Raw genomic sequence first — 13,973 nt, forward strand, 5'->3', positions numbered from 1 at the left:
GGAATGCGTATAGTACCATGATAAGTTGGTGAATTTAAGTGAATTGCATGCGCAAGCATTACCTCTGTTAGCAGAAATGTCTATAGTTTGATATATCAAATTCATCAAATTTTGTAGTACTGTCATTTTGAAAAGGAAAGAAGGGATCACGAAAAAAGCTGGGAAAATCTTTCTGTCATAATAATAATCATCTCACTTGCTTCTCAATCAATCCTTATAAATATGTCACTAATTTATCATCCATTGTATTGTCCGTTCATGAAAAGGAGGCACTTTCTCTGAGTTTCAATTTTTCTGTCCCTATAACACAAATCTCTGAATTGACAATCAACTCCCAATTCGAAAACCTCTATGATCAATTGAGTAATGTATCCCCTTCATCTTTAGAGAATCAAATTTGGTTTAAAGCTAAATTAGTGGATATAGCGCATCAGTTTCACTCTTTTGGACCTAAGAAGAGAAGCATACTAACTTCTCAGCACTTCAAATCATTAAAAGAATTGCGAAATAATGCTGATATTATTATACTTAAACCCGATAAAGGATCTGGTGTTGTTATTATGAATAAGTCCGACTACAAAAATAAAATGGAATCGATTCTCAGTAATAAAAGCAAATTTATGGCTGATGTTGACTCCGATGGATTACGTAAATTAGAAAAGAAAGTAAACTCGAATCTAATGGAATTGTTAAACATGAACGCTATTAACAAGGATGAGTTTAATTCATTAAAACCTATGGGTTCGATGTATCCTCATTTATATGGATTGCCAAAAATTCATAAGCCTAATATCCCCTTACGTCCAATTCTGTCAATGTGTCGGTCACCTACACACAAACTTGCAAAATGGCTTACAAAAGTATTGAAACCTATCCGAAATCAATGTTGTAAGTATTCCTTGATTGACTCATTTGAATTAATTAAATACTTAAAGGACATGAATATAAAAACAAAGACAATGTGCTCTTTTGATGTGAACACTTTATTTACAAATGTACCTCTTAGGAAAATTATTGATATTTTATGTGACTATATTTCATTCAATAACCTTCCATTACCATTTCTTGTCGAAACTCTCAAAGACGTATTATCATTGTGTGCTGACTATGTAAAATTCACTTTTGAAGGTGAGCACTTTCGACAAATCGATGGCGTAGCTATGAGTAGCCCTTTAGGACCGTTGCTGGATGATGTGTTTATGGGGTATGTTGAAAATCTAGCTGAAGACTCAATTCAAAAGATATGTTTGTATAAACGATACGTTGATGACATCATAATTATAGGGGATAAATGTGAAGATGTGAACCGCTTGTTAAAAGAACTCAACACAAGTCAAAAGCATATTTCTCTTACGTGTGAAGAAGAGAAGAACAACCAACTTCCTTTTCTAGATATACTGATCAGTAGGAGAGATGATGGTTCCATCCAACGTTCTGTATATAGAAAGCCGACATGGACGGGGCAATATCTTAATTTCCAGAGTCACTGCCCAATTCATTACAAACGTGGATTAATAAAGGGCTTATTCAATAGAATCGATCGTATTTGTACTAGAGATACTATTGAAGTAGAGACAGAGCTCTTAACTGATACGTTAATGAATAATGGTTATTCATTGAAGTTCGTAAACCTCTGGAAGGGTTGCAATACGATTAGACCTATGACGCTTCTGGCACCCAAAAAGCGAGTTTATATTATGTTACCATTTAGAGTCGACTCAAATAGTCTCATGTTGAAACAGAGACTAAAATTAGCCATCAAAATGACATTTTATGCAGCCCAACTTGTCATTATTGAAAAGACAAGGTCTACCCGAAGTTTGTGCTGATGATGTCGTTCAGAAGGACGACGAAAGCTCCACGACCAAACCATCCAGCTCAGAGAACAAAACTCCATCAAAGACAAGGTCTATGTTTCACCGAAAGCCCAAACATCACATAAGCGATTGTGTCACATCCCATTGTGTCAATCAATTTACATGTATGTGTGGTAACACGTACATAGGGAGGAGCAATCGTGATCTGCAATTAAGGGTGGCGGAACACATACCTAAATGACTGCAGAAGCAGATGAATTCCAATGGTCAAATACGATCACAGGATAGACAGATATCTCCTCCATTGCGCGACATTCGGTTGAAACTGGTCATAAGGTTGATATCAAGTCAGCATTAGTAGTGTTGTACAAAAGCCTTCAAGGACGTATACTAAGGTTTATTGAAGTCTTGGCTATATGGAAATTGAAACCGCATTTATGTGTTCAAAAACAATTTGTTCTTACCCTTAACCTACCCTGGTAATGCTGATTTATTATCCAGAGTGTTCATCACATTGTGTTTGTGTACTTTATATAATTTCTTTCTTTGTTAAGGCTTACCTTTAACCTGTCTAGTTGACCTTTTAATTTTCATATAAAAGTGTCGTAACAAGTATATATGTGATCAGATTGTTCGAAATGTATTACGCAAATAGATCACATAATTCTGATAAACTTCATCTTGTCATTGCATTATCGAATATCCAATGTTCACGTGGTTCATAATAGTAACATGTTATTCATCATTACATTTTAAATTCCGCGTAAAATACATGAGGCGTCATCTTAATTCTAATTGGTTGACTCAACCCTATCAGTATATCATACATTTATCGATATATATATATATATATATATATATATATAAATATAAACTTACTATTTTATCAGTTTCTACAGCTCCTAAATATCGTAGAACTGAAAATTCTCGACCAGGTTTATTTACTCTGCTTAAAAGACTTCGACGTACACGTATAGTGACAGTTCCACTGCCTGATGCAGTGGCAGCTAAGATGCCAACTGCAGCGGATGTATTTCCAGATGATCTGTTAATACCTATGAGGTTATTTGTATCAGTTCGATTATCACTTCCTATTTCGAATATAGTTTCTTGATCACAGAAATCTGTCCATTCACGGCATAATCCATGCAATCGATTTAATAATAATTCATGTTGAATAGGAGATGAAACCACTGTCTATTGAATATTGGAATGGAAAGAACAATGATAGAAAACATTTTTAATTTACTTATGAAGTTTGTATAGTTATTTTATTTATTTATTTGAACACATAAATATTGGTACAAGGGGGCACCAGATATATATGCTATGATACTGCCCGGGTGCCCACACAGAAGCAGGTGATTATCTTGGGAGGCCACTCCTCGAGCGTTTCACCTAAAGGTCTGATCCACAAGGCAGTGGAGCATCGTAAGGAGATGAAGTCTCATGGTAGCCGGTGACCAACGATTAGTTCATACACCATTTTGTTCCTTCAGGACCCTGGAGCCGATGTGCACCATTGGTTTGGAATCAGGGTTTTCCAACTCCCCTAGGTGAACTTTCCGTATCCACCAATCCGGTTAAAGCGCCGGACATTCGCTTTTCGTCCTCTCAATTTCGTAAACGACAGTAATGCCACGAGAAGGCATATATAACCTCTCTCAAATATACGGATTAATGTGTATGCATTTTACAAGAATATATTAGCTATAAAAACAGGTCATTATATGAGAAATGTTACATTAAAAGGGGGACTTTAAAAAAATTGCTAAAAAAAACACTAACTTGTACAAAGTATTCTTGCATGGTTGCGCCATTAGCTGATGGTGTTGTACCAGTGAAATTGAAAGCTGCAGTTAAAGCAATTGCATTACGTCGATCTACTGGTTCTCCTGAGGATGGTTGTGCTAATCCTTCAACAGGTCCAATTGCTTCAGCAATACTTCCACTTTCCCCAGGTAAAGCTGATATAGTTTCATCTGGTATGAGTCGAGTATTCATTACGTTTTAGATAGGTATCTAAATATTTTTGTTATACAAAAATTAAGAAAACAGGCGATTTGATAAAAGCATTTATAAACTTATCAATAAAATCAATGAATGAGAACACAAACTAAATATCCACTGAGAACCAAGAAACATTGCATAGCGGTTTCGTCCTATTGTGGGACTCCTCAGTAGTGTGTATCTGCGACTTCATTAAAGATTAAACTCACGGTCTTCAGGTCTCTCGGTCCAATGATTTAGAGACCCAGTCACTTGCCGAGACTCAAAGGTTTGGGGTTTGATTACCGGTGGAGTTAAAGAGACGCACTACTGAGGAGTCCCATAGTAGGGCGAAACAGTTGTCCAACGCTCCTGGATTTCCGATGGATATTTAACTTAGCCAAGTTCGTGAAGCAATCTAGAAAATTAAACAGTCTCTACAAACTGTCATAGAGTAAGTAACGAATAATGTTTAATGCGACAAAAAAAATTCACAAAAAACCTAATACTATTCCATGAACTGCATGTAAAGCATAGTAGGAGAAATATGAACGGGCAATAAGTACTCGCGTGCGAGACTGATAGATCCTGGGTTTGAATCTCGCGAGTGCGGGGTCGTGGATGCGCACTGTCACTGAGGAGTCCCATAATAGGACGAAACGGCCTTAAAGCGGTGCTTCGAGGTTTTCCATAGTGGTCTAGCTTCAATTGACTTATGATCTCAACTATATAAAATGATTTATTTGATTGTTTATTGATTAAATAACCAAAAATATACCGAAGGAAAAAAACAACAACCAAATAATATTAATATTTATTTGTACAGATATATCGCTTTACACAGCCAATAAACAGTACAGTAAATATACCAAGAAAATAGATACCACTTTAAAATTAAAAAATAAATTTAGACGGAGATTATACTTATTAAACATTTCACCCACTTTGTATAACCTTTCAAATAAGTCAGTTACAAAAGAGAAGGAAGAATGAAAGAAACAAACAAATGTATGAGAGGTTATTGTTTTTCAGTTGGTTTCGGTGTAGAAGTTCGACTAACTTTCATTAAATGATGATAATTTGGTAGAATTTTTGTTAGAAAATCTAATTGTAAAGTTTGTGCAGCAGGACGTTCAGTTGCAATACGACGATGACCCTAAAAGAAATTAAAACAAACAGAAATATATTCCTAAAAGCATTTAAGATAAAGTATATATATATATATATATATATATATATATATATATATATATATATATATAAGTTCATTTCAGAAACAACAAACTGTTATAACTGTAAATATGGCTTCGTTGGCATTAACGTAATTGGACAGTCAACTGTTACATCTGTAGAGTCGTTGTTGTTATAGGTGTATCGAACTCTGTTGAATCTGCATCCTTACTGTTTTTATTTGACAATCGGGAACCACTAAAATTCCTCAATCCGAGTGTTTAAACTGGAAAACGAGAACCAACTACAATTCCCTGGATGAAAAGTGAGAACATGAAAGACTGGTACAATGTAGATGTAGTGACTCCGCAAAAACATGTCTCCAAACAAGTCCCAAAATCATATCATCTTTAGACCATATTACAATCATTTATATACCAAATTTCACACATATTTGATAGTATTGCATGGAGTTAGTATAAAGACACACACAATAAATATAGGTCGTTTGAATTAATACAGGGAATAAAATTGTTACATTGAACGAGAGTTCACAATTGTTATTTAGAACAAATTTTATACTGAATTGATACACGAAAATATTAACTTCAAAATACCACGCTGAACGGAGTTAACCCCTGTCACCATGGCCGACACTCTAATGAATTAATGCAAAAAACATTGACCCAAATAATGTCATCTTTTTATTCCATTATATCAAAAACCAATGAAAAATTTGTATTTCCCGCAATCTATTAATTCTGCTATTTAGCGCTTACAGTTAATTAATGACTTACCAGGTTTATTATTAAACGATTTGGTGTTATAAAAAAAAGTGTTACACTTATAATCCCATCTTGAGATCGAATCCTTTTGAATATTGCTTGGTATATTTAGATCCTCCTTGATTTCGATATAATTTTTCATCCTATACTTTTCATTTCGTTAATGGTATTTTACTGTGTTGATTTGAGGTGTGGTAATCTGGACAGATATACACTAACACTTGTACCCGAGTCCATGTTGATGACTGACTAGTGTTGTCGTTAAATCTCAATGAACTAAAACACTGTTTTATGGCTTTGAAGCATTTTCTACGATGCTATTTGGTGATTCCCATTAATGTGGGAAAAATGAATGTAGATCACATGATAATGTAGTTCTATCTTAGTTCGTTTGTTAAATGTACTAAACAAAGAAATAATAACATAAAATGTATGGAAGTAGTCGGCAAGAAACCTTAAACCTAGTTCTCGTGCTAAGTGATACTCATCGGTAAGGCGTATCTGCAGTCCTCAGGAAATTGATATCTTTTGGTGGTTTTAAACCCGGATCACCCAGTTTTCACAGCTTTTGACATTACTACTAAGCTATTCGAGCAGCGATTGACCTCCTGTAGAAATGATATATTTACAATCTATTGGTTACTACTCAACGATCAGTTGTAAAGAAACAATAATATTTACTGAATACTGTTCCGAATACAATTTGTTATCTCGATGGTTAAATTAAAGATAATTATTAAGAATTCGAAAAGCGGATTTAAGTTTGACTTTGTTGAGTTTTGTTGTGAATTAACTCCTTAATTAAGTATAAGTTTGTATGTTCGACTATGGACCACATTTTCTGTATACGGATTAATGATATCGTTCAGTTGTTTAAACCGAGTTAGGTGGAACAGGTTTCCAAATGGTAACTTAGATGATATTTGTATTTTAAAAATATTTACTTTCCCTTAATTTGAATAACACATCGAGAATAGAACATACAAATGTAGAAATGATCAAAGTAAATCAAACTGGAATCATATGTACAATGTAGTGAGATACATGCTCTATGAAGAGTGATAAACAATTAAGTTGAAAATTAAGTAATTTTGTAATCATCAGAAAATAATGTACTCTGAATTGGTGGAGTATTTGCCATCAAGAGGATGCGACATTACCTAAGCACTGGTAAAGGAAGATATTCTGTAAACCTGCTCAACAGTACCCACTTACTGTCCTACATTGAACTGAATCTGAAATACTAAAACTTAGTGAGGAATTCCAAACAAGAAGGAAATAGCTACCTTGAGCGGTCTGATTTTTAACGCTTTTTCTAAGTAAATCATCACTTTATGAAAGTAAACACTATTCATATAGAATCTTATAGACAGATATCGAAAAACAAAATGTTGAGTAGAGAAAATGATAAAATCAAATCAAATACGTATGTATAAAGTATAGTTAAACCGATTGTTTTCGACTGGATACAAAAAGGTGGTTGTGTAACCACTGATCAAAATCAGGATGAGTAACGCGCTAAACTGAATGTAATCGGGTCAGAGGGATATTTTATATTGTCAAGTTATTACAATCAGCAATGAAGTTGAACAGATTGTTTAGTGAATGTTTATACAATGTATGATGATTGGTTTTTAGATTTAGAATCCTTCTAAGCAGTGAAGTATGGTGGCTAGTAGTGGAATCCAGGACGCAGGTTTCGTTTAATTTAGGACTCAATCGCCAAATATACCTGCATCATAGAGTTGATGTTCACTCCGGGACTCCAAACGTCATCATGTTATCCAGTTAGCTGCTGAGTCTAGATAGCCATTGGCTTGTGCAATGAATGACGTTTAATTTATCTTGTATTGTTTGTTTGTATTTTCCCACTGATGTTTGGGATTGTAATTGATCAGTCTCGGGTTAAAATGGCAATATCAAGGCAATCCGCACAGGATGCTTATATACCAGAAGAGACTGATCAATTGCAGTCCTGAACATCAATCAGAAGATAGGAATAACCAAAATATATGAATTAAGACCTTCCTAACGTTACATCTGTTTCTGCAATTATATCAAATACATAAGGGTTATTTATACGGTGTTTTTATCAAAACATTTTTTTAAATTACGTGGTTATATCGAACCATTAAAAGGACTCTGATGTTCACTTGTTGGACGAGTTTCGTCATGGTAACCGCTAAAACCTGAGTAGCTAGCTGATTATGATATTATTTTCTTTAAAGACAACAGCAGATTGTATTCAGAGAAACGTGTTCCACTTTGTCAATCATTAAAATCACTGTATCTGAACCTATGTTTCTCTTTTCTTCCCAATGACTAGCCACTTCCCACTAAAAACACTAAGTTTGCATACATTTGGGTGATCTGAACATACTTGTAATAATTTCTTAATGTTCTGATTGCTTTGAAATGATGGATGAGTTTTTAGTGAACATTTAAAAGATGGTCATTTTTGAGTAGTTTCACATATAATCCATCCAAATGCTAACTCTATTTTCGCAAACACAAAAAGAGACTCGTCACCTTAACAGAACTCCATAACACCTGCACTGTTGATGAATATGCTATAAAAACGATTCCAAATAATATTTATCTTGTTATCCGTTATACTGTTGAGCTCTGCTAGGCTTTACATCTGAGTTTGAATTTTAACGATTAGGTTGAGAGTTATAGTCCCACTTGCCTACTCCGGGTTGAGCAGTCATGTGGTATCACCAACCGTCATGTACAAAATATGATTTAAAGTCGAGCATAAGAATCTGTACTTGGTAATTTAGTCATATCATAACACTATAACATTCACTTGTATACTCTTCTTGGTAGAATGAGACAAAATAACACTAGAAGCTACCCACGTAAAGCGAAATATAGAAACTAAACAATACCATATATTTCGCACATGTATTAATGTGACGAAGAAATTGTAAGAGTACAACTATCAAATGGTTCAAGATATATACCCAGTAGTTTATAATGTAAATACATGTTATCATTATTGTTATTATGCAAGTGATATTTATGGATGATATACATGGTATAAATGATAGTAATAATAAGACTCACTTCATCACTGTATACAACAGTACATTCTGGTAATGTTTCACCAGAATCCATTGAACACATTGCACCAATTACACAACCATGAGTTATTTTAACATTTGATCCAATATGACACTTTGCTTCAAAAACATTATTATCACCAACTTCTAAGGCATAACAATGTGCTCCTACCTTAATATAAAGAGGGGAGAAAATAAACCGTTAATGGATTATATGATAAGTGTTATAAATCAAGAATCAATTCCAAACTAATCGTTTGACCATTTCATGTAAATCAAAGGGGGTTTTGTGGAGATTTCAGTATTTTTCAAAGTTGAAATCATGAGTCAATTGAAGCTAGACCACCATCGAAAACCTGGAAGCACTGGACGGCCATTTCGTCCTGTTATGGGACTCCTCAGCAGTGCGCATCCACGATCCCGCACTCACGAGATTCGAACCCAGGACCTACCAGTCTCGAGCCAGAGCCCTTAACCGATAGACCACTGAGCCGGCATCCAACGGTGTTAATGTCTAACTTCAATCAATCCACGATTTTGAGCGACCGTTCACCACTTGTCTTCAGTGAGTTGATATCTCTACAACAGACTTGGTAGAACTCCACTGGCCACTGCTTCCCACTAGAACTCAAGGAAATATCTCTTGAAGTCAGTCACTAGTGAGCATATGATTATAGATCAGAGGGGGTTTTGTGGAAAATTTAGTATTTTCACTGTTGAAATCATGAGTCAATTGAATTGTAAATTTGTGAGAAAAACAAATCAATGATAGTAGGCAGAACATAAATAGGAAATATACTAATATAAGTAGAGAGAGATATAGACAAACTTGTAACAAAACGACAGTAATATATATGAGAACCAGTGTGACATTGATTAAACTAACTTCGAACACATTGTAATCACCAATTTTCATTATAGAACCAGGAATTCTATTCACAATTTCCACTTGTTCTTCAATTAAATTAAATGATCCAATATGTATTGGGCCAGCTTCAGCGATTATACGTGCTTTTGGATGAATAATAGTATTTGCACCAATAATTATCTCACCAGATAGTTCACATTCGGAACAGACAACAGCTCCAGGTGTTATGCGTACTTGACTACGAAAAGATGTAAAAGCTGAAGCTGGTTTCATTACACTACATAAAACAAGATAAAAAGTAGTATATCATGAATTTACAATTTAAGAAATAAATCGGGAAAAGTTTGAAACAACTAATTCACCACAGTTTTGAGAATTTTCAAGTGTCAACGAAGAAATTAAAGACGATTAGTTCAAGGTAGAAGTAGTGTAGAAATAATTTAATTTGGTGGAATTCATATTTGGACTGTTGTAGGTAAACACAGCAAGTTGCTATGTTAAATGATATGATGGCGACCAAGAGATGTGTTACAAGTACACCATAATGGTATTTATAATGATTTAGTTTGAAAGACCTTGACCTTGTGACTGGGATAATATAAAAGTTCAAACATTATCAGTGTGAGGATTTGTGGATTGCATTATTTTCACAGTTAAATTCACAAGTCGATCTAAAGTAGACAACAATGAAAACCTGGAAGCACTGGACGGCCGTTCCGTCTTAGTATGGGACTCCTCAGCAGTGCGCATCCACGATCCCATACACGGACTCGAACGTCAGACACCATGTTATAAACTTAAAGTAACTTCTATAAATTTTGTTTTACCAAGTGAAGCAACTATATTTATCAATGTACTCATGATAGACACGGTTCTAAACTTAGAAAAATGACCTACTCAGCATTCTAAATGGAATGAATTAGAATAACCTATATTGATTTTCAATACAAATGAAAAGCATTATATTAGCATTTTAACATCAAATAGTAGGTTTACAAATTTATCCAATCAAAACATCTCCCTATACCGAAAACTGAAGCAAAAAAAGCATTCAATTCCAACAATATATCAAAAATTCAAGAAGTAGTAGAAGTACTTCTTATCAATGGTTCGATTAAACTTAAGGTTGGTTCCGGTCAATTCCTGATCTGAATAACACCATATATCTATGTGATTGCTTGGTTTTTTTTCAAAATGGATCTCATTCACGTCGATTTTATAGGTTAACAATTGATTCAATAACTGACTTATTTTTCATATATTGGCATATTTTATACGTAAGAATAAATGTATTTATTTTATTTCCCGACCGTTGCTGCTACCAAGACGTGGTGATCGGGCTCGCCTATCGTGATGAACCAATCGAGCTATACTGGCTGGAACAATCGTTCCTCAAGCTCCTACCATGCCAGACAGGTCGGTTGAAGAGCGGTAAGACTAAAAGCAGCAAACCCAAGGTCCGAAGTCGTACTACTGACTGTACAGAGGTGTGACAGCAGTAAGGTGTTTCCTTCAGACAACCAGTATAACAGCGATGCTGCCTTCCCACAAGGAGGGGTGGGGTTAGAAAAGGTCGACCCTAAGAATGCACACCTCGCCTTATCCCATGGATATCCGTCTTCGGCGGTAAGGTCCCAACAAGTACGGAGCTAACACAAAAACTACCCACAAAAAGGTCGTGTGTGACCGACCTCAAACAGTTGTCCCTTGGGCACTGCGGTCACACTCTCAGGTCATTAAGACCACCTCTAATCCAATATCCTTTTCAGGTACCTCTAGAAGAACCCTTCCACGGTGTGAGCGACCGGGAAGTGATAACTGCGCTCATACCTCTAACAGCCCTCAAGACTGGGCTGATTTATTTTATTTATTCAAACACATAAATATTGGTACAAAAAAGCACCAGATATATATGCGCCACACAAATCTCATTCGATTTGTGTGAGGACTGTGATACTGTCCAGGTGCCCAAACTGAAGCAGGTGGATTTCTGACGGGGCTACATTCCGGGCCTTTGACCACAAGGCAGTGGAGCATCGTGAGGAGATACAGTCCAATGGTAGCCGGTCACCAACGATTGATTCATACGCCATTTGTTCCCTCAGGATACTGGAGCTCATGTGCACCATTGGTTTGGAATCAGGGTTTTTCAACTCCCCTAGGTGGACTCGACGTGTCCACCAACCCGGTAATATATAAGATTTATATTAAACAATTTAACAGACAAACACAAATTTAAACAAATCACAATAACCATCAAGCAATTAAAAGAATAAGAAATTATCAATAATAACACTGTACATATTTAATGATTTACAAATAAATTACAATCTATATCAAATATCAAGTCCAAAATTGGTTACAAATAGAATGTACATGTTCATCAAGTGAGTAGTAAAATATAAATGAAAAATGCATTTCAAATGTAGAAAAATATGAATATGAATTGAGGTAATAAACATGATATTAGCTCAGAGAGCCGAGAAGCGATTTAAAACAAAAAGATTTGGCGCGAAAGTAAAATTTAAAATCTCGAAAAAATAAAAAAGAATTTATAAAGATCTATTTGAGTATAAATGCAACTTTATATATATATATATTCAAAAAGTTTAAAATAGAATGAAGAGTACTATTATCATGTAAAAGAATAAAGATGAACCACAAAAAAGAATGGGGGGTCTTGTGAAAATAATAATAAGTGTTTCTTTTTTAAGGTTAATAAACAAAATGAATTGAATTTATTGATCATTCAATGGATAATCCAGATCCTGAAATAAATGAAAATTAAAGAATTACAGTAGAAAAAAAAAAAAGAAATAAAGTACAGAATAGTTTTCAAGACCTATAGTTTTAACATTATTAATATTACATAAGAACTTTCGTCTAAATTAGAGCGAATAGTTTCATAGTATTTGAGCGCCAAGTTGATGTAAGACATGAAATAGGAATAATATATATTTGTAAAATCTTAGCGAAGTAAATTTGAAGTAAATCCAATGTTTTGCCTGACAATTTGATCCAAGCTTTTTTCAAGGAAATATAAATCAAACATCAAAATTATCGAATATAAATAGGTACATAGTTCTTCGGTTCATTGTACACTGAATAGGTCATCTAATCAGCGTTACAAACTAGGTATATGTATTAGTGTGTAAGAGACTTGTGATGTGATTATATTTCCTTGAAAAAGCGGCGAGACTATAATTTATGGACGACCTTTGAACGATTCTTAAATGACCTTGAGAAATGTTAGCCAATCAGTAAACAGTAAGCATAGAATAAAAATTTATTATACAAAACCAAATAACTGAGGTGGATACACTTCTTTCATGTAGTCCAAAAACTTGTCAAGGTTAGAAAAAGGTTCAAGGGTTCCGAAATCGTAATGCATAAGGTAAAGGAACTCCTCCATATCGCTCCATAATAGTTGGTCTCTGGAGCCATGATATGGTTACAAAAACCCTCTCAGCCTCGACCACATAGCTTCATTATTGTTTGTGTGTACTCCGGTTGTATAAGTTTATCATTTTTATTATGGATATGTTTCTACAATATTCATACCACTGAACAGCCGAAGCTTCAGTAACATATGCGATTATTCCAGCCAATGTTACTGGTGCTATTATTGAACATTTCGCGGCAATAAAAAATATATCTTAGTCTCAATCTGGATGGAGCGATAAAGGTTCCTATCCTAGCAAACGTCTTCCTTCAACATATATTACATCAAAGGACAACATCACGGTAGTCTGCACACGATCTAGAAGTCATTTAATTACCACAATCACAAATAAAGGAACTTCTTAGTAGTCTCATATATTTTACCCGATTAATTGTCACGTTTTTTCTAGAATCCTTTGTGAACCGATCTTACATAAGTCTCAGGTACTGAAATTGGCACCGTGACCTTGAAATCCCTCAAACGCTTCTGATTGGCTCGTCCATAAATTATAGTCTCGCCGAAAAAGCTTGGACCAGACTGTCAGGCGAAACCTTGGATTTACTTTAGATTCATTTGCTGAGATTTTACAAATATATTATTCCTATTTAATATTTTATTAATATTACTTTGAACTGTTTATTACACATTGAATATGATAGTTATAGTGTGATTTAAAAATGTTCACTTACAAAAGTGAATCCGAAAAAGTGTTATCTCAAAGTAAATTGCTTTCTGTTAAACTTGATGGGGAAGATTTGAAGCTCAGGTAGATGATTTTAGTAGAGTTTTGTTCTCTGAGCTGGATGATTTTGTCATGAAACTTTCATCATCCTTCTG

The 13,973-nt window shown here is 34.6% G+C and overlaps 2 protein-coding genes across 2 annotated transcripts in view; both read right to left on the reverse strand.

Annotated features, from left to right (window-relative positions):
• The window catches only part of Smp_133860 (hypothetical protein), a gene marked incomplete at its 3' end in the record, with an annotated part of 10,170 nt that extends 6,330 nt beyond the window's left edge, over positions 1 to 3,840 (reverse strand). Inside the window, exons 1-2 of the mRNA XM_018799865.1 lie at positions 3,606 to 3,840; positions 2,697 to 3,014 (exon numbers count right to left, since the gene is read on the reverse strand). Of these exons, the coding sequence (XP_018653735.1) occupies positions 2,697 to 3,014; positions 3,606 to 3,821 (534 nt within the window). The 5' untranslated portion in view covers positions 3,822 to 3,840. The remainder of the gene's footprint in view (positions 1 to 2,696; positions 3,015 to 3,605) is intronic.
• A 984-nt stretch (positions 3,841 to 4,824) lies between these two features.
• On the reverse strand, positions 4,825 to 9,967 carry Smp_133850 (hypothetical protein; the record flags this gene model as incomplete). The annotated part of the gene is made up of 3 exons (XM_018799866.1): positions 4,825 to 4,962; positions 8,831 to 8,994; positions 9,709 to 9,967. 3 exons carry the CDS (start codon positions 9,965 to 9,967, stop codon positions 4,825 to 4,827), a joined length of 561 nt encoding a protein of 186 aa, XP_018653736.1.
• Between the last annotated feature and the right edge of the window lie 4,006 nt (positions 9,968 to 13,973).

This window comes from Schistosoma mansoni, chromosome W, assembly GCF_000237925.1.
Source record: "Schistosoma mansoni strain Puerto Rico chromosome W, complete genome".
In the NCBI taxonomy this organism is placed as follows: Eukaryota; Metazoa; Platyhelminthes; class Trematoda; order Strigeidida; family Schistosomatidae; genus Schistosoma; species Schistosoma mansoni.